Source organism: Seriola aureovittata, chromosome 15 (assembly GCF_021018895.1).
Source record: "Seriola aureovittata isolate HTS-2021-v1 ecotype China chromosome 15, ASM2101889v1, whole genome shotgun sequence".
Lineage (NCBI taxonomy): Eukaryota > Metazoa > Chordata > Actinopteri > Carangiformes > Carangidae > Seriola > Seriola aureovittata.
This window is the reverse complement of record NC_079378.1, coordinates 5,751,703-5,771,026: the sequence shown is the minus strand read 5'-3', so window position 1 is coordinate 5,771,026 and position 19,324 is coordinate 5,751,703. Positions and strand designations below refer to the sequence as shown.

At 41.4% G+C, this 19,324-nt stretch overlaps 1 protein-coding gene across 1 annotated transcript; it reads right to left on the bottom strand.

Moving 5' to 3' along the window:
* Positions 1-1,739: 1,739 nt before the first annotated feature.
* Positions 1,740-6,059, bottom strand: pou4f4 (POU class 4 homeobox 4). The gene is made up of 2 exons (XM_056397617.1): positions 5,631-6,059; positions 1,740-4,264 (listed from the first exon to the last, which is right to left on the bottom strand). The coding sequence occupies exons 1-2, from the start codon at positions 5,748-5,750 to the stop codon at positions 3,338-3,340; spliced, it is 1,047 nt and encodes a 348-aa protein (XP_056253592.1). The 5' UTR covers positions 5,751-6,059; the 3' UTR covers positions 1,740-3,337.
* Between the last annotated feature and the right edge of the window lie 13,265 nt (positions 6,060-19,324).

Genomic DNA, 19,324 nt, shown 5'->3' with positions numbered 1-19,324 from the left:
GTGAAGTATCAGACCGTGCTGAAGAAGACAAGAGAAGGTGACGTTAACATTCATCCTACAGTGAGGAACATTCACTTGAAGCACTTTCATTTCTGCAAATGGATGCTGCTCCTTTAAGAGCTGATTCCAGCTGTAGATAATTAAGCTGCATTTTGACTATTAGCCCAGAACTGTATCCTGGCAGTGTGGAGATCATTTTAAATAGCACTTAGATTTTATTTTGGGGAATTTTATTTGGGGAAATTAGACTTTTTTATTTTGACTCATGGTTAAGTTTTTCTCAGGAGGGCACTGTATAGACTTTTGTCCTGTATTTTCTCTTTTCTTCTTATATCTTGAAGTCTGAAATCTTTTCCCTCAGGTTTTAAACTTGTCTCAGTTGCTTAAGCTAAAACCATCCAGGACAGAGGAGCTGATGTAACCAGTGTCCAATCCACATTGATCCACATCAAGTATTTTACAGATGTCTTGGTTGAATGGACTTTCTTTTTTTTTTTTTTTTGCTAATTGGCTCAGAGTTTCTTCTTTACTTTTCTCTAACTTAAAAAAAGCAGTGGCAGTTTTCACTGGCCCCGCCCACCGAGGCTTCAGGATGTTTTCTGCCTCAGAGAAACGTTTGTTGGAGTTAAAAGCATCAGATACGAGGCCTCCCTGCGTTATTCCTTCATATGCTAGAGCATGTAGTCTTCATACCCTGCAAGGCTGATCAATATTAGAGTCACTCAAGTATCAAATCCTATTCATCACCGCTGGGAAGCAGCTTTCAGACGGACCTCCTTCACCTCCAGGCTTCTCCTGTTTCAGAGCAGCAGCTGCTCTGCTCCGCGCAAACATACACACACACACACACACACACACACACACACACACACACACACGCACACACACAATGTATCCAAAGAGACAGAGACCAGAGACACACGCACACACACAGGCTGCTGCTCACAGCTCAGGTTGCACCTCTCCATTAAATCCATCTCTCCTTTAAATCTATCGCTGTTAAAGACGATTAACACCTCTATCAGCAAACACCAGCTTTAATCTGCTGACATGTTCCTTTAAAAGCACATGTTATTGTTTTAAGCTATTTTCACGTTGTTTCACGTTAAAGTCAAAGGGGAAAAATATTTTTCAGCTTCCTTTAAGACTCAAAAACCCGATTTCTATTTTCTATTTCGATGTTTTATTCACCAAAGAAAGGCCGTCAGAGGATGAAGTAAAACGTGCACGGTTTATTTCAGCTTCTGTCGCTTACACAGACACATTTAAAGCACACTTTCACAAATGAAATATGATTTTTTTTTCTTCTCCAAAATAAATTAAGTTTAAATAAATAAGAGATAATAAAATAAAACAGAACAAAACGTAAAGTTTTTTTTTCTCAGAAGTGGTGAAAAAATATGTATAAATAAGGCCGATCTATTTCCCTTCATCAGAATATCTACAAAGTGCGCTCCACAAAGGTGTCAGTGATCATCATCATAATAATAACAATAATAATAATAACAATAATAATATGAAAAAAGATTCGTTTTCATGAGGACACAAAAGGGGAAGATCAACAACCTATAATAATAATAATAATAATAATAATAATAATAATAATTTGATTGTCAAAGCATCATTGCAGTGAACTTGATACAACAGGTTTACACATCAGTGAGTTTCTAGGCCTAATTCACCATTAAACCGGTGGAAGAGGAACAAAAAAAAAGAAAAAAAAAAAACACATTAAAAAACAAAAAAAAAAAACATGACCTACTCCTCTTTTTTTTCTTTCTTTTTTTTAGCGTGTGTTTTTAAAATCACCATGAACGTGCCAACACTTGCGTAATGAGGTAGACACACAGCTATATACCGTGTGAATGTGTGTATTCGTGCGTGTGTTCGTGTTTCTTCTTATTGCAATGCATTCACTTCGAGGGAAGGGGGGGGTGGAGGGGGGGTGGGGGGTGGAGGGAGGGAGGATGGTAAGTTTGATATTTTTGGATGAGACGCACAGAAAACACCCCTCTCTCTCTCTCTCCCCCACCCTCCACCTCCCCCTCCCCTTACGAGTAAACCATGCAATGGATTACAGTAGAGTTATTGTGCCTCATATATTCGCCACAGACAGACATGTGGTCCGATCCTGCCCCCCCCCCCCCCCATTAAAAAAAAACAAACAAACAAACAAAAAACAACATCCATTTCCCTACAGAAACAAACACCTGGGAGGAAAGACAGCGAGAATTCAATACATTTCAATGAGCTTTTTCCACACACGGAGGTGCAACATATTCACAAATATGTACAATGATAAATATAAAAAAAGCTATTCCAACTAAGGAGGATAATAACAATTATTCCTCGATTCCCGTCATTATTATTCTTATTTTTTTTGTACAATAATTGCCATATGAATGAATGGGACGGGGCATCGTTCCCCCTCTTTTCCTGCCCGCGATGGTTGATCACTGTCTCCCGTCATATCTCAGAGATCGTCGGCCTAACTGTGGAGAAGCAGAGAGATTTGAGTCTTGAGTCTTTTTTTTTTCTTTTTCTTTTCCTTTTGGACAGGGTGTCAGTCTTTCTCCCAGTCCCGGTGCTTCCGGTCTCCACTGTCAGAATAAAAATAAAGGTACACCGTTGAATCCAGTTGTTGTGTTTTTGTGAGGCTGAACTTTTCCCCACACGGTTTAAAATAAAAAACAAAAAGAGTTCCGGTTTATACTGAGTGAAGATGGTCATCAGGTGTCCCACATCCAGAACTATCAGTGTCTGTAAAATACAAGTGAAACACCCCCAGAGGCAGGTTTTTCTTTGCATCTGCTTCAAAAGCGAAAAAAAAAAAACAAACAAAAAAAAAATAAGTTGCAGCCTGTGTTTCAAATACTTTCTGTGAAATCATTTCCACAACTGGAATTCAGGCACTGGTGCAAAAAAATACGGCTGTGAATGCTGCTCCTTTACAAGGTGGACAACACTGCAAGGACTCTTAACAAGACATTTAGTCCATCATCAGTCATGAAATGTAGATGTTTTTTTCTCTTCAGTAAATAACGAATTCAGCCGATGAGGTGATGCTGGCTGCAGAAACTTTTATCTTGAGGGAAAATAAAAACCAAACTCTACTTTAAGACTCGATAAGAGATTAAATGACTTGTTAAGATGGATATAATATTTTTTTAAGTGCGCACCTATGGGCCCCTGTCTGAGTCAGACAGGTCGGGCCACAGTAACAAAAGGCACAACGGTGTACCTTGTTTTTCTGACAGTGTGCAGCAGCAGCTTGTCTCTGATTTGTCTTTGTGTTAACGGGGCAGAGACCCGCTGGTCCCCCCCCCCCCTGCTGGTCTTAGTGAGTCGCTGAAAACTTCATCCGTTTCTGCTTTTGCCTCTGATTGCAAAACCAAACCCGGACCACGTTCTTTTTCAGGTCCAATTTCTCGGCGATCGCGGCGATCTTCTCCGACGAGGGCCTCGGCTGCACGGCGAAATAAGCCTCCAGGGAGCGCTTCTCCGGGGCCGCGATAGACGTGCGTTTCCTCTTCTTGTCGCCCCCGTTGAAGATCTCTGGCTTGGACATCTTCTCCCTCTGCGCCCGCTCCGCCTCCTCCAGCCAGGCCTCCAGGATCGGCTTCAGGGCCACCATGTTGTTGTGTGACAGGGTCAGGGACTCGAACCTGCAGATGGTACTCTGGCTCAGACATCCGACCCCGGGGATCTTAAGGTTGGCCAGGGCCGCGCCCACGTCCGCCTGGGTCACTCCGAGTTTGATCCGCCTTTGTTTGAATCTCTCGGCGAACGACTCCAGCTCCCGGGGATCCGGCTCCGCGTCTCCGCCGCCGGTCCCTAAGGAGCTGTGGGACCCCAGCCCGTGTGGGTGCATGTTCATGGACTGCTGATGGTGGTGGTGCTGCATGTGGTTGATGGCAGACATGTGGGCGGCGTGGGCGGTGTGCGAGGCCGTGGAGCAGACGTCCGAGCCGGGCATGCCTCCCAAGGAGATGCCCGGTGTGAGGTGGTCCAGCAGGTCGCCCTCCAGACCCTGCGACGGCTGGTGGTGCCCCGGGTGGTGGTGGGAGGTGAGCACCGACGGGTGGTGCAGGTGCGCGGAGGAGGAGGTCGGGGTGCAGGTCATACTGGTCATGGTGGTCATGGTGTGGTAGGTCGCGTCTGGCTTGAACGGGTGGCTCTTCTGGGCCACGATGTCCACAGCGGCCAGAGCCTCGGCTCTCTGCAGCAGCGTCTCATCGAAGCCGGCGAAGATGTTGCCCTGAAGCTGGAGAGGAGCAGAGACAGGCCGGTTAGAGGTGGAAATCTGGCAGAAATCGATCTATCGAATTTATGTAATCATCAATCACCAATTTCGTTTCCATTTTACAATCTTTCTATTACAAAGGAATCATCTCAAATATTTAATTTTGACATTTATGTGAAAAACAGCAGGAGACAATCAACATATTTTAATTTGAGTTTCTCTCTAATTGAACCTGAAGCTGTGAAGCTCTGAAGACTACTGACATTTTAACATGTTAAATGTTAAAGTTGTATTATTATATTATTATATTATTACATGTTCTCACGTGAAAGCTTCATGTTTAAGTTGTGAGGTGGACCACCAGTCAAACTTTTAAAACTGGGATATAAAGCAGGTATGTGTTTAGGTTCCATCTGAACTAAGAGCAGTGTTTCAGTAAGTAAATAGGTTTTTCCAGCTTAAACGCGCAGGCCACGTTTACAGATTTATTTCAAGCAAAAAAAAAAGAGAAAGAAAATGAAATAAACTTTAACTTTGTCTCCCACATTTTAAACGATTTAATCCAACGCGACTTGGACATCAGTGGCTCTGTCCAACGCCTGGAAAGTGTGTCAGCGCGGATGGATATTCATTTAAAATTAATATTTACGATCTCCTGAATAATTTCTACGGACAATGAAATGAGACGAGTGTGAGTTTTGAATATGAATGGGACAATATGAGATAACACGCGCTCAGAGTCCAGCGCCAGCCTCTCCTCCTCTATCCCCTTCATCTTTTATCTTCAGCTTTTTTTTTTAGCAGCTTCACTCACACTTGTTTGAATACAGGGATTTTTTTTTCAGAGACAAAAGATGCAGTTTTGTGCGTATTTACGCAGAGTTTGGCTCCTAGTAACCAGAATGGCTTGTTTTCTGTGCAGCCCTCCTTGAGCTGCTGCTGCTCTCTGATCATCCTGATCTCTACTGTCCTAAACATTGAATTCTTTATGTCATTAATCTGTCATTTTAAGAGTTACAGCTTTATTCCCATTAGTGCTCAAACCTTTTCAGGCGAGTAAACACTGAGATTTTGACTTTAGAAGCCAGAATATGATGTTATTTTTATTTTTATGAAATTAAGTTTCATTCTCTACATTAATGTGGAAACCTTATTTTAGTTGAAACGCATTAGGGCTCAATTCAGAGTCAATGATTCCTGTGTGCTTCTGCTCGCAATAGTTGAAACCTCACATCTAAACACTCATGAGCTTGACTCTGTAAAAAGTTTTTAGAATGACCAAACAAAAAAAGTTTTTCTACTCTGTTTCCAGAAAATGTGACGTTTTGGAAGTTTTCTTGTCAAATGACATCAGCTGCAGGAAGTCTGAACGGTTTCTTTGACTCACCGACGGTGTGGGCAGACAGGCCCTGCGGATGGCCTCCGAGCTGGAGTGCAGAGGAGTGTATTTGGGCTCGTGGAGGATGGGGTGCATACTGAAAGGCTGTTTGCTGTTCATCGACATCATGATTGCAGAAGTGAGTGAGGGTCGTTGTCCGTCTTCGTCGTTCGGGTCCGTTTTGGTAGTTTTCTATAAAGGAACGCCTCAGAGAGGAAACACAAACAAAACCTGCCAGACGCAGTCGGTTTGGATGAAAAGTCGTTCGTGAATCGGGGATCGCAGGTGGCGTCAGATTATTAAAAAAAAAAAAAAAGAAGAAATAGAAGAAGTAGAAGAAGAAGAAGAAGAAGAGGAGAGGTAACTCCTGCACTCCTGTGGATCTCCTGCCTCCTCTTTGCCTGTAAATGACTTCTATAATAAAGATGCTCCTCGCCTCCAGCGCCTATATTGGACCAGTGCCGCGCAGGCTCCTCCTCATTGGTGTATCCTCACTCCATCCATCTGGACGCCTCCGCCAATCACGTGGAGATAGACGTCTGTAACCACGCCCCTGAGCGTGCCTGGCTCACTGTAAAGGAGCAACGAGGAAGGATGCTGTCTGGCTGCACTGTTAAAAAAATATCCGTTGATTTTTCTGGAATAAAATTAAAAAAAAAAAAAAACACCTGCAAGAAGAAATCCACCAGAATCATCACAGCAGCAGAAGAAGACATTTAATTTAGCAGTAAAAATAATCTTAATGAAACTGCATCAATGAGGTTCTGACAGAAATGTGCTTGTCTGGCTTTCACTCCTGTAATAATCTAAATGCTGATTAACAATCATTTCCCTAAAATATGTGCAGTAAGCAGTGAATAATTGTATTTTTTTCTTGCTTGAAAACAGTCAAATGTAAATGTCAACTAGTCTCACAGGGAAATCATTGAGTTTAATCTTCAAACACTCAAAGCAGATAAATTATTTAAAGCTTTATTTAAATGGATATTTGAGGCTTTGGTTTTTTGTTGTGGAGGATCACACGCTGAGATAGCAACACAGCTTTTTTAGAGTGTTGCAGAGCTCAGCAGAGCACAGACACATTATTATTATTATTATTATTATTATAGCAATACTATATGTTGTTGTTCGCCTCTACACTCATACTGAAGCATATAGGCTACTTGTTTATTCTACTTGCTGAGGAACAGATTTACATATTTACAATATAGAGTCCATGTTATGATGATAATATACAGTGAATATGACTTTACATAAACAGGAGAGTGATCGGTCCATTGGCGGATACAACTTCAACTGATTAATCGGTTTGTTCCTTCTCTGCTCTGCCCGGATTCACAATGCAACAACTAAAGGCGTTTGATTATGAATATCAACCTGCAGCCACACACACACACACACACACACACACACACACACACACACACACACACACACACACACGCACACGCACTTGTACAGCTCCGATTATTAATTGATGGCACATGGTAAAATGCGCAGGAATTCCTCCGCTTGAACCCCATTCACTTTCTCGGCAATTAATACATTAATTAATCATGCTTCATTTACTTTGTGGCTGTAGCAAGGATGCCCCCATCCCACACACATACATACATACATATACAAACAGCCACCCACCCACCCACACACACACACACACACACACACACACACACACACACACACACACACACACACACACACACACACACACACACACACACACACACACACACACACAATTATCTCAATTAAAGAATAAACAGGTCCGAATGGGATCTAAGGGGCACCATGAAATACAAATAGAGCACGCGGGGTCATCGGGGCAGCAGCTTGTCGATCACAGAGGGGATTTCCGGCGAGCAGACACGCAGGCGATAAGATTGAATAATTATCGCATTAATCACCTAAAGGCGTTCATGGAGGGGGAGGAGTCAAATGTCGGATGGAGGGGTTGATGGGGTGAGGGGTCTCCAGGTTAGAGAATCCCTCTTTTTATGTGATTATGTGGCTACACGTGCAATAATAATACTACTACTAATGATTATAATAATAACGGTAAATATAATAATATGCCAGAGTTTCTGCTTTATCAAAGTTGTTTACCAAACATTCAAAATTAACTAATTGAGTAACAATAAAATGTCTAGTAGGTTCAATTAAACCAGTTGTGACTGAGGGCTGAACAAACTTTTTCTCAAATACAAGAAACAATTACATCTTCATTTCAAATGTGCAACAAGTAATTAACTCTGTTTGTCTTAACAGACCAGAACTAATTTGTAAAAGACTGTTACATAAATGCTCCTTTCATCCTGTGACTTCTTTTTTAATGTTTCATTGTTGCACCGAAGAAAAACTGTTTTGTTGCCCTGTACATTAAGCAGTGATATACAATGACGATAATTTCTGTTTTGACCTGAACTGAATTATTGAGGGGCAATCCTCTGTTCACGATAACATTAAGACGTTATTACAAATTAACAAATGGCTCCTTTATTTTTAAGGGGAGTCTGTGTGAACCAAGAGACATTTAAAACGCTTTCAATAAGTTTGTGTCCCATATTGAATCATATTGTCCAATTCAAAACTACAACAGAGTTTACAGTCAAACAGTCTATTGTAATACGTTTTTTTAAGAGTCAACTCTTTTGTGACTGAAGCGTTTTCTCACTTGTGTGTGATTGCTGGACCCTGAGGAAGACCACCGTGTGCTCAGTGTGTGTGTGTGTGCTCAGTGTGTGTGTGCTCAGTGTGTGTATCGCTCTTGTTTTTACATCATGTCGCCTCGACGATAAAAATGTTGTGCCTGGACTTCATCCCCTGTCTTGTGAACATGATATTCTCATCACATTTGATCATCTTTTACCTGTTGTCACTTAAAATAAATGCACCATAGTTTAAATGTAGTACAGTATTCTCAATACAGGTATAAAACCAAAAAAAAATTATTGACAAACTTCACACTGATTCATATTGGGCACATGTTTTGCTCATTTACATTGTACCTAAAACTTTATGGTGCAAATGAAATTAATTGGGAACTACCGATAAAATAGAACTAAAATACTTTTATTGTGTTAAAACAATTGAATTATCTGTGTTTAAAATAGCGAATAAAGCTGATTCAGTGTGAGTGATACTATGAGCAGATGTGTGAGGTGAATGTTGGGGAGAAGGGGAGAGATTCAGAGAAATAAACAAAATGAATTAAGAGAATGAAAAGTTTAAAGGGAACTGATGGAAACATCTGCGCATGTTTCCCTCTGCTGTTCATTAACATTAGACATCTTCACAGGACATTTGAGCTGAATCTGTGCTTTTATTAGTAATAATTATAGTTATAGTTTTATTGTCTATTTCTGATCTGTGTTGTCATCATTCACCCAAAAGTAGCGGCTGAAAATTTGACTCTTATAGTTAAGGGAGAGTCTCCAGTTCAGAGTCGCTTTTATTGGAGAAAACTGTCATGTTCATAAACTGTATACATCACCACACTTGAGTGCAACATCTGTAAGATAACTCAATAAAACATTTTACTTTATCGCTTGAATAAGTTCTTAAATAACTGCTAAAATTAAATAAATATTTATGAAATATTATTCTTTTTAATAACTGAAAACCATCATTTCAACTTTCATTTTAAACCGAATCTATACACACAGTATGATGATCACCGGTCCTCTAATTCAGCAAGTGGTCTTACCAGCATCTTGACAGTATTGTTTTTCTGAGTGATAATATATTGGAAATATATTGAAAAAAAATCCAGTGTGCATGAGACTGGACTGTGCTGAGTCTTGTCCCTGCTGTAACTCTGCCTCCCGCTCTGCTGTCCTGGCTGAAACTCCAGCCTCATCTCACCAGCTTCGCCCACAAAAAGAGCAGCAGTGTCAGTGACGGCCAGCAGGAAACCTGAGCGAGGTCCATTGTCCCTGCTGTAGGCCCTCCAGAGGGTCCCCCTCCCACTCCTCCCCTCCAGCACCCGCTCATCAAATATACATCACCCACCTCCACTGGGACACCGGCAAGCGGGACGCTCCTCTGGGAAGGCGACACCGGACGGACAAAATGGAGGGAGTCCAGCTGGGGTGGGAGGGAGAGGAGAGACGGGATGAAAGGATGGAGGAAGAGTTTGGGCAAAAGAGATTAGAGAGAAAGAAAGAAAGAATCATTTAGGGGAAAGAGAAGTGGCTTTTCCTCAAAGTTCAAACTTATTGCAAGAGAAAGTAATCAGATTAACAGTTCACCAGACAACAGACTTGCATTGCTTCTACTGTACTGTCAGCTTTGTACTTATTGTGTATTACTTACTGTCCACTGTAAGAATGGTTAAACTTGATTGATTTAAGCTCCATAGATGATGTGAAGGCCTTAGCATAGGATTTACATCATTTTCATACACATCGAATCCACCAGTGACCCGTCATCCTGGAAGAGAACACAACCATAAGCATAGAAATGTTCCAGAAATGAAATGGCTTTCACTGTAAAGGCACGAGGATCCAAACCATGTCAGGGAAACACAACAGAGCCACCGTGTCCTCTCACTGTTGCAAACAAGCATTCAGGCATTTTCGCTTCCCCTACATTTAAACTGGATGTCACTAAACACTTGCCAGATGAGCAGCCGGTGTGACCGAAACACCGTGTCCCCGTAATGAACCCTCTTACAAAGTCACTTAGTCGTTTTCCTCGCTCCTTCTTGGCCCTCCAGCCGGGTCTGTTTGGATTGGATGAAAGCTCTTTAATTGTAACTGAAGTGGCGTGTGTCCAAGTTTTTCTTGATTTGTCACCCTTATATTTGGTGTCACTACAGCACATTTGATTTTGAAAACAGAAAAGTCTAATTCGTCTCAGAAAACATGCCTCAAACACTTTAACACACTTCAATGAGGGTCGAAGACAACAGTCAAAACTTTACACAACTTAACAAACATGTCACATAACTGCTTAATTTGTTGATTCTGTAAATGTGTGTATATGACATTATGTTTTCCTTGTTTGGGGTGATAAGAGTTTTGCAATATATATGTGTGTGTGTGTGTGTGTGTGTGTGTGTATGTGTATGTACGTGTCAGATAAATGATATGTGTCCGAGTGTATTTTAGACGGAGACGAAAAACAAATAGTGAACAAAATACGCGTATGTGTAGGTTATGTCAAGTTATGCATGGATGGCTGTCTGTCTCTGTGTGTGTGCGTGTGTGTGTGTGTTTAGAAAGCAGGATGGACTCTGAGGGATCAAACGTCCGGCGAAGCTTTCAGCGAGCAGAACATGGCTGCCACACTGTGTATTTCTGCCACATTTAGCAAATGGACACTGAAGTGCAGCCTTCCGCCGACATCCACCACAATCTAAACGCACACCTCCTCACGTTGCTCCTCTCTCCTGCCCTCACCTCCTCCTCTCCTTCCCCTGTTTTTTCCGTTCACTCTTGTCCTCCTTTCCTCCCCCTCTCTGCTTCTTCTAGCTCTGAATTATTGATAGTGAGTAAAATCTGACGTTGTAAACTTTGCGACCATTCACCAAATCGGCCTCAGCTTCTCACCGAGGGGGCCCGCGGAAGGGTAGGCAGTGTCTAACCGCACACTTTTAATGTAATTGCCTGTAGGGTTCCTTGTAAATATTTCATTGTCTGCCAGTACAAATTAAAGACACGAGGCTGGAAGGAAAGGTTAGTTGGTTTGCTCGGCGAGAGATCCTCAGCACTTTACCTGCGCCTGCAGGTTTGGAAAAGGGCTTCGCCTCTCGTCTCTCTGCTTTCTTAGAGGAAACGGAGTGAGAGTCTATGGTAGACTGTCCTTCTGCTTGACTTAGCCTTGCGTGATGAGCATGTAGACACTTAAGTCATCCATGTATCACCAGTAGAGCTTCATGATGATAGAAGACCTGCACAACCTAAAAAGTGAAAGAAACAAGAAGTTGGAGCAGCTCAAAACCCAGATGATGATCTTAAATTACTTGCAGCTGTGCACATCAGTTTTTGTTATTGTAGGCAGGTAGTCTGAGGTAGTCATATCCTCACATTATGTTGACATATCAGTGTCAGCAGATGTGTAGTCACTGTTATCATCATATCTAAATTTAAAAGAACATTAAAATATAGTCATTGTTATGATGTCTAAAGTCATCAAACAGATCTGACAATATTTGATTAATTACACCCTCGGTTATTATGGTACATAAGCACCCCATAGTGGCGTACTGTGCCACATTTTGTCTGTGTTGGAGAGAAACAGAGACCAACAAGAGGGCAACATCTAGCTAGCCGATAGGTTCTATGCAGGAAAGTTGAAAAGAGACGATTACCACTTGGAAAAATTAAAGAGTGACAAGGAAAACGACATCAAAGAGAGACTAGAGTGCGTCGCAACAGCTACGGAGCTGCCGTTGGCTATTAGCTAATTAGCTGGAGAAGCTACGGAGCTGCCGGCTCAAGCGGGGTTTGTATTGAACTTTCTACCGACTTAGCTGTTAGCTGACTAAACGTAGAAGCCATGGAGCTGCCGATCCCTTCCAAACGGCGACTGTCTTGAGCCGTTCGGTGAGTTAGCTGTTAGCTAATTAGCCGCAGAAGCTACGCAGCTGCCGGCTCAAGCGGCGTTTGTTTTGAATTTTCGTCTTAGCTGCTAGCTGACTAAACGCAGAAGCCATGGAGCGTCCGACCCCTTCCAAACGGCAACTGTGTTCAGCATTCCAACGAGTTAGCTGTTAGCTAATTGTCCGCAGAAGCTACGGAGCTGCCGGCTCAAGCGGCGTTTGTTTTGAACTTTCCACTGACTTAATTGCTAGCTGACTAAACGCAAAGGCCATGGAGCTGCCGACCCCTACCAAACGGCTGCTGTATTGAGCATTCCGATGAGTAAGCTGTTAACTAATTAACAAATTAGTGCTCTGATTATTGTTTATTTTCAGTGTTATTAGGGTTTATGTTTAAAAAGTGAAGGGAAAAAAACAGTCGGGATGACATGAGATCTTGTTAAGGTGATAGCTCAGGTTTCATTTTACATTGTTGAATTCTATAAATATGGGAAAGTGTTGACTTAATGGTTAGTTATTATTAATTATTCAGATGCAAGTAAACAGCAATTTGTACATTACATATTTTCCATCTTTGCTTGTGATTGTAATGTTTATTCACCTGGAGAAGTGAAGTAAGTCCTAAGATAAGTTAGAGATTGTATGTTGTTGAGATGTATAGGTATAGCAATAATTGTAAAATGTGAGGCTATTGTAATTGATTATAGTCTTATGGAGAATGAGTGAATTGAATATTATGGACAACTAAGCGGTTCCTCTGCACATCTTGTGCAGGCTGGGTTTTTGTTTTGGTTGAGACCTTATTCTAGACTGAACTGTGCTGCTCGAGTTGCCATCACCCCACTGCCACATGGATTTCCACCTCCCTCATCACCATCATCTCGCCGTTTCCTGGATGTTCATCACTGTCTGCTCTCATCTTCACCATTCATCAAATCTCATCATCTTCATCCCGAGAACCAGGAAACAACAAGGAAAGGCTTGGTCACCTCTGAATTTACCTGTCTAACTCTCCATAGTCTTTAAGGTGAAAGAGGATGATGTGATGAAAGTGGATTATCATTGGACAGTGGGACAAAGGAGCATGTTATATTATTACACAGGTTAGAGTCCACTGCAAAATGTTTTACAACCAGGAATTTGTGAGCTATCTGTGGTGATTCTGGCTTCAGCAGATCTTCCTGGAGGTATGAAGCTACTTTGTTAGAGTTTTAAAATGGAGCTGAGACCAGGAGCTCAGGGTTCATCAGTCAGGACTTCAAGTGTTGAGAGATTCTTTACAGGACAATGTCATCCTGCTTTAGGTTCTGTGGAGAGGCGAGTGGGTGAGAAAGAAGGAGAGATGTGGAGAGAAAAGTAAAATATGTATGAAGGTGGTACTGTAAATCGAGCAACCAGGACAGGATGTTACAGTGTTGGTGCGGCTGTAGAAGCGCAGCCATGTTGTAAAATGGTTGGGGAGCACTGAGGGTTTCTTTTTGAGGAGGAGTCTCAGTGGAATATGAGTGTGTTCCATCCATTAACTCACAAGTCTGTCTCTCTGAGACATAGAGACAGGCGAGTCGGTTATTGTGTTTAGACCTCTATTGTCAGTGTTATTCCTTTTTTATGTTTTACCCATGTCTGTTTGTTTGTTTGTCAGCAGAATTACCTGAGTAGTACTGAACCTATTTACACCGAATGTGGTGGAAGGGTGGGGCATGAGCCAGGGAAGAGCCCATTAAATTTTGGGGCAGATCCAAATCATTTACTACGAATTTGATTTCATTCCTCTGAAGTCTGGTGTATGTTGTTTGACATTGGCATTGGCGGATGTATGCGCTCTACTGATAGCATTTTCTAGTTATTGACTGTAACTGTGATCTTCCCCCAATCCTAACAAGGTCTTTTAGTTGCCTAAACCTCACTGTACCATAACCGTAGTCCATTTTCTATACCTACGATCTATCTACAACCTTAACCATACAGTGAGTGAGAATTTGAAAATGTTGCCATTGAATCAGGTTTTTGTAGAATAAATCAATAATCCAAATATATCCAGTACCAATGTTCTTATCTACCCCTAACCCTCAGTTACTTGTTATTGTGTGGAAACATTTCCAGCTTGTTGTGGCAGCTTATTTTCCCAGTTTAATTTCCATTGTTGGACTTTTTCTTTTTTTTTTTTCTTGAATCTCCAAAGGATCTGACCAATCTCTGGGCTCCAACCTGTAGCTGAGGGTTGTTGACGCCGTCTCTGCCTGTATCTTATGATTTGTGGCATTTTTGGATGTGAGGTTGCTGACGTCTTTATCTGTGACCGTTCTCGCATAGCGCTGGTGTTTTGTCTTTGTGCTTGTATATATGTTCATCATCATAGTGAGTTACAGGTTTTCTTACTCTGCCCTTTTCATTCTAACCACTGTTCTCTCACAGGGTTATTTCTTATTTAGGGTTTCTGCATTTTTCATGGTTACACCTTTCATTATCTCCACCTCTTCATGTATGTCTCTCTCTCTCATTGCCTCTTCTTCTAATCTGTTGTCGGGGCCTGTTGATGGAAAAAGAGCAGAAGAAGAAAACATTGGAGGAAAAACAGTGAGCAAGAAGTAAAGAGAGAGGCTATGACAGAATGAGAGAAAGACAGACAGTAAATGAGACAGAGAAAGAGAGAAGACATATTTTGGATCAATAGATTAACTGAGTGCTCATGTATTATGCATCTGAGCCCTGCAGCACTTGCACATAAAGGGAATGTTGGGCAGGATTGGCGTGTAAAAGCTTTATAACCGCTGGCCTGTTTACTCTGAGCTTACAAGGGGACCACTGTCATGCCGAACCGAACCAGGCAAAGTTGAACTGAGATTAGACGCGGTCTGCCTGGAAACAATCCCGAATCTGCCTCCCACTTAATGATGTGTAGCAAGCAGCCAGGCTCAACTCAAACAAGCACAAAATGTCCCACAGTATATTAAAAAAAATAACATTATCACATCCAAATACCAGAAGCAGCTCAGGACAACTTGAAATGCCTCAGCTTTTATTTATTGTTTGGTAAAAACTGAGACTTGAAAATATAACTTTCCGCCCCAAGGAGACAAAATGGCTAAAATGACATTAACAGATATGAGCAGTACAAAATAATGTGTTAATGAACGTTGACCTGAGGTTATAATTACACTTTAAATCATGTGTGTGAGATGTGAACTTAAAAGTAATCAGAAAACATTCCTGAGTTTGGGGAACCCAACTCCAGATCTGCAGGTTGAAACAATATCGTGTTGATTTTTATGTTTAAAGTTACAATTAGACTGAATGTCTTTTTATCTGTCAGCTAATTTTACTGCCACTGGATTCTCTAAAAGCTGCAATGAACCCCCTCTGATGTAAATCAAGTTTTTAACCTTGTTAACATGTCCATATGTTTATTTTATATAATACATACAAAGTCAATGTCATGACTGAGTATTTCCACCTTGGAACTGCATCAGTTGGATAAAAACAGATTCAGACAGCCAGGGATTCATGCGTCATATAATCTAAGAAACCAATCCTGTCAAATTGCGGGGATGGGGGGGCGGGGCTAAATAAACCCGAAACCTTGTCAGTACAGAGAGGAGTTTACATTAGCACAACCACTAACACTGGGTCAGCCACTGCCAGTTATAAGCTAACAAACAACATAAACAAATGAAAGATGCTAACTGCACTAACCATTCTGATATGTCTGCTAGTTGCTGATTTCTGGTCTCAACAGATTCCTCATGTGAGTCTGGGTCTGACTGAGGCTCAAACATGGCTGAGTCTCTTTGATGTTTCCTCCTTTAACCCTCTTGATATGCACTGCTCTTTCAGTTAGCGCAAGCAGTGGTGGTGGGCGGGGCACAGGGCCTGATCTAGATTTCTCAATGAGGAAGTAAGAGCAGATGAGCTTTTTCACTTTTTATGTGGAGAAAATCATGTTAAACAAAATATTAGTTGTGTATATATAATATGTTTATACATATTATAAAACATATCTGGAGAGGAACTTAAAACTTCATATGAAATCTGGATAACAAAGAACCCAGGAGGTACCAGCAGATAAAGAAAGACTCATAAATGCATCATACTTTAAAAACTTCCATCCAATCAAACTTAATTTCTCTGACTGATCTCCCAACAAATGATCACTCTGTACTACACCAACATCCTGCTGGAATTTCACTTCATGTTTTACGCATTTATCCGATAACTAAAACAAGCTTCATCTCATGTAGATAAAAGTCAGAGGCAATAATCCTGAAGGACAAGGATAAAATACAAGCTGCCGAGCTAATCAGATAGACTAAAAAGACTTTATGCTCCTCTGGGTCAGCCCGACAGAATGAACTTTGACTTCTTAATGCAACATCTGGGGGTCTTCACATCAGCCTGCTGCTTCCTCCTTCGGATTCTCCTTTCTCCTGAGTTTAACATTTCTCGACAGTGACGTCCTGGCACGCCGTGGAGGGGCCAGGCATCAAACAGCTCAGCCCTCAGAGCGTTTCCCCAGAGAGCCACCAGGCTAATTTACATACAAACAAAATCCTCCTCTGTACTACAAGAATAGAGAGCAGTCGAACAAAGGGAAAACGAGTAAACAAACAAAATGATGTATGAACATGTCACTGGGATAAGGGGGAAATAACAAGGATTAGAAGAGTGTATGTATGTATGTAAATTAAAATTAGTCTCTTTTTCACTTATGTCTCTGGTGTTTGGGACTGGAGGGAGAAGCAGGAAAAGAGACAGTAATACTCAGAAGAATCAAAGTTATTTGAAGAGGCTGCATGCGTGGAAGCTTTGCTTCAGCTCTGCTCCCAGATGTAGCCACGATACGACGACAAGTAAATAACCTTCAAATGGATGAATGACAAGGCAGAGATGGTGTAAGACTGATACTGAGACTTTTATTTTGCAGATTTATGTTATAAATTTGTTGAAAGAAATCTGTTTTTTTAAAAAAAAAAAAAAAAAAAAAAAAAGAAAAGAAATGCTAAATTAGTTTTAATTTGTTTTTCTCCCCTGGGATCATGGTCCAACTGCAGACCCGTGGTCCTGAAGTCCCATTTAGTTGCATTGAGGTTATGAAAGTATACAGGACAGAATGTGTGTATAGCTGGGTGGTGTTGCCCTAAAATTTCAATCATAGAAAATGTTCTGTTTTGTGGGGTAACAGTATTTTATATCTGATTTATGTCAGAATGCTTGCTGAACTCAACAGTTTGACCATGTTCTCCCAATATCCGTCTGTTGATCTAACACTTTAGTCCAGACTGAAATATCCACAGGATTGATATTTTTTACATTCAAAGACCCGACCAGATGAATTCTACTGACTTTCGTGATCCCGTGACGTTTTGTGTAGCGCCCCCAGCGGCTTCACATTTTAGAATCTGGTCCAGATTTCCATGGTCCCCAGGTGACGAATCCTAATGGTGATCCCTTGAGTAGCACCGCCATCAGGCCCAATTTTATTTTATACCTGCTCAAAATTAGCATGATCATCATACAAACATTAGCATTTAGCTCACACTGCCATTGTTAACATGCGGCTGCGGTCTTGTTACGTTGTGCTTTGTTGGGGAGGAGAAGTTTAAAGATTTTGTCTTTGTGGGTGTGATGGTTGCTGAGACAGATGGACCGGCTGACAACTTCACACAATGAAAAGAGAACCAGACTCAGTGTGTAATGTGGGAGTTTTGATGTTGGAATATTGTTTTGGGCCAAGTTCAGTCTGTATGTAGGTTGAGTTTCAGGTAGAGTCGTGTCAGGAGTTTCTTCTTCTTTTTTTTTTTTTCAGCATGTATACATTTTAGGAAAGGATGGGTCCAGTGGGAATTGAACCCAAAACTCTGATTGTTACTGTCCTGTTCATTAAGCAACAAATGAGCATATATATATATATGAATGAATGAATGGATGGATGGATATACTGTATGTGTGTGTTGTAAGAGGGGGTATTCAGGTCTCACATATACCACAGGGCTCCAGCTGGTGCAGGATGGTGGGGGTCTTTGTGTCCCATATACCCCCCCCCCCCCCCCCCCACAATTTCTTGTCTTCACCCCCTAACTATACACACACACACACACACACACACACCCCAACAGTACCTCACACCCCCTGTCCCCCTTTACTCCCCCGTTTCCCACTAACAGGATTAGAGGATGGAAGGTGCTCGCTCGGCAGACCTCAGGACGTTCATATGTGAAAGACAGCAAGCTATAGTGATGTGTGTGTGTGTGTGTCTGAGACTGGGGCTTTGTGGGAAAGTGTATGTGGCTCTGAGGGACCCCACAAGCCTTGAGACAGTGGCCCCAAGGGACAAGAGACACAACTGGGAGTCTGTGTGTTTTTGTGTTTGACCATGTGTCTAAGCACGCTGTGTGCATCTTTGTTGAATAAACGGTATATGACTTTGTACATTTGGTTTGACATACATTTTCTTCCGATACTGTTAACTCTATTGTCATTTGCATTTATTGTCATAGTTTAGTGAATTCAGAAAAATAAATCCTTCCCAAATTACAGCCAAATACAAATAGAAAACAAAGCTCATTTCTATAAAGATGATGAAATTTAAACCTTTAACTAAACTGCTACAGAGCTCTGGAGAGAAATAGCCTACCTCATGGCTGAAATGTAGACCAAATATTGAATCAAAGACTGTGATGTAACTGCTGGAAATTAATTTTAAAAAGTCAAAATGAGGTTCATTTAGGTTTATGAGACAAAAAAAAAAAAAAATTATATCAAGTAAAACATATGACATTTTTACTTTGTATACCAGTGGTACTGCCTGTGGGGAAAACCTGAAACTGTAGTCAACATACAGAGGATATACAGTATGTTTTCATATGGATACCTTTTTTTTAGCCATCAGAGACAAAAAAGGTGTTTGAATGAATGTATTTATGGTGTGTTGTATGTATGAGATTGAATTTCCAATGAGTGACATACTGTACTTCAAAACCTGGGGTGAAAACGAACAGTGGGTCGAAAAGACAGGGCCGTGAAAATCCACCTGTGCTGTATCTTTGCGAAGAAATATTTGGAGTGGAGCATAATCTGTCATGAAGAGAAATCAAAAGTGCATCATGCACCTCGTTTCAATATCAACACACTGTTTGTTTCAGGTCATCTGTTGCTCTTGTGT

Excerpts from the sequence above, each read along its gene's own strand:
- pou4f4 (XM_056397617.1), bottom strand. The coding sequence starts at position 5,750 with ATGATGTCGATGAACAGCAAACAGCCTTTCAGTATGCACCCCATCCTC. Across the intron at positions 4,265-5,630 it reads CCTGTCTGCCCACACCGTCG|CTTCAGGGCAACATCTTCGC; the intron begins GTGAGTCAAAGA and ends GCTCCTCTCCAG.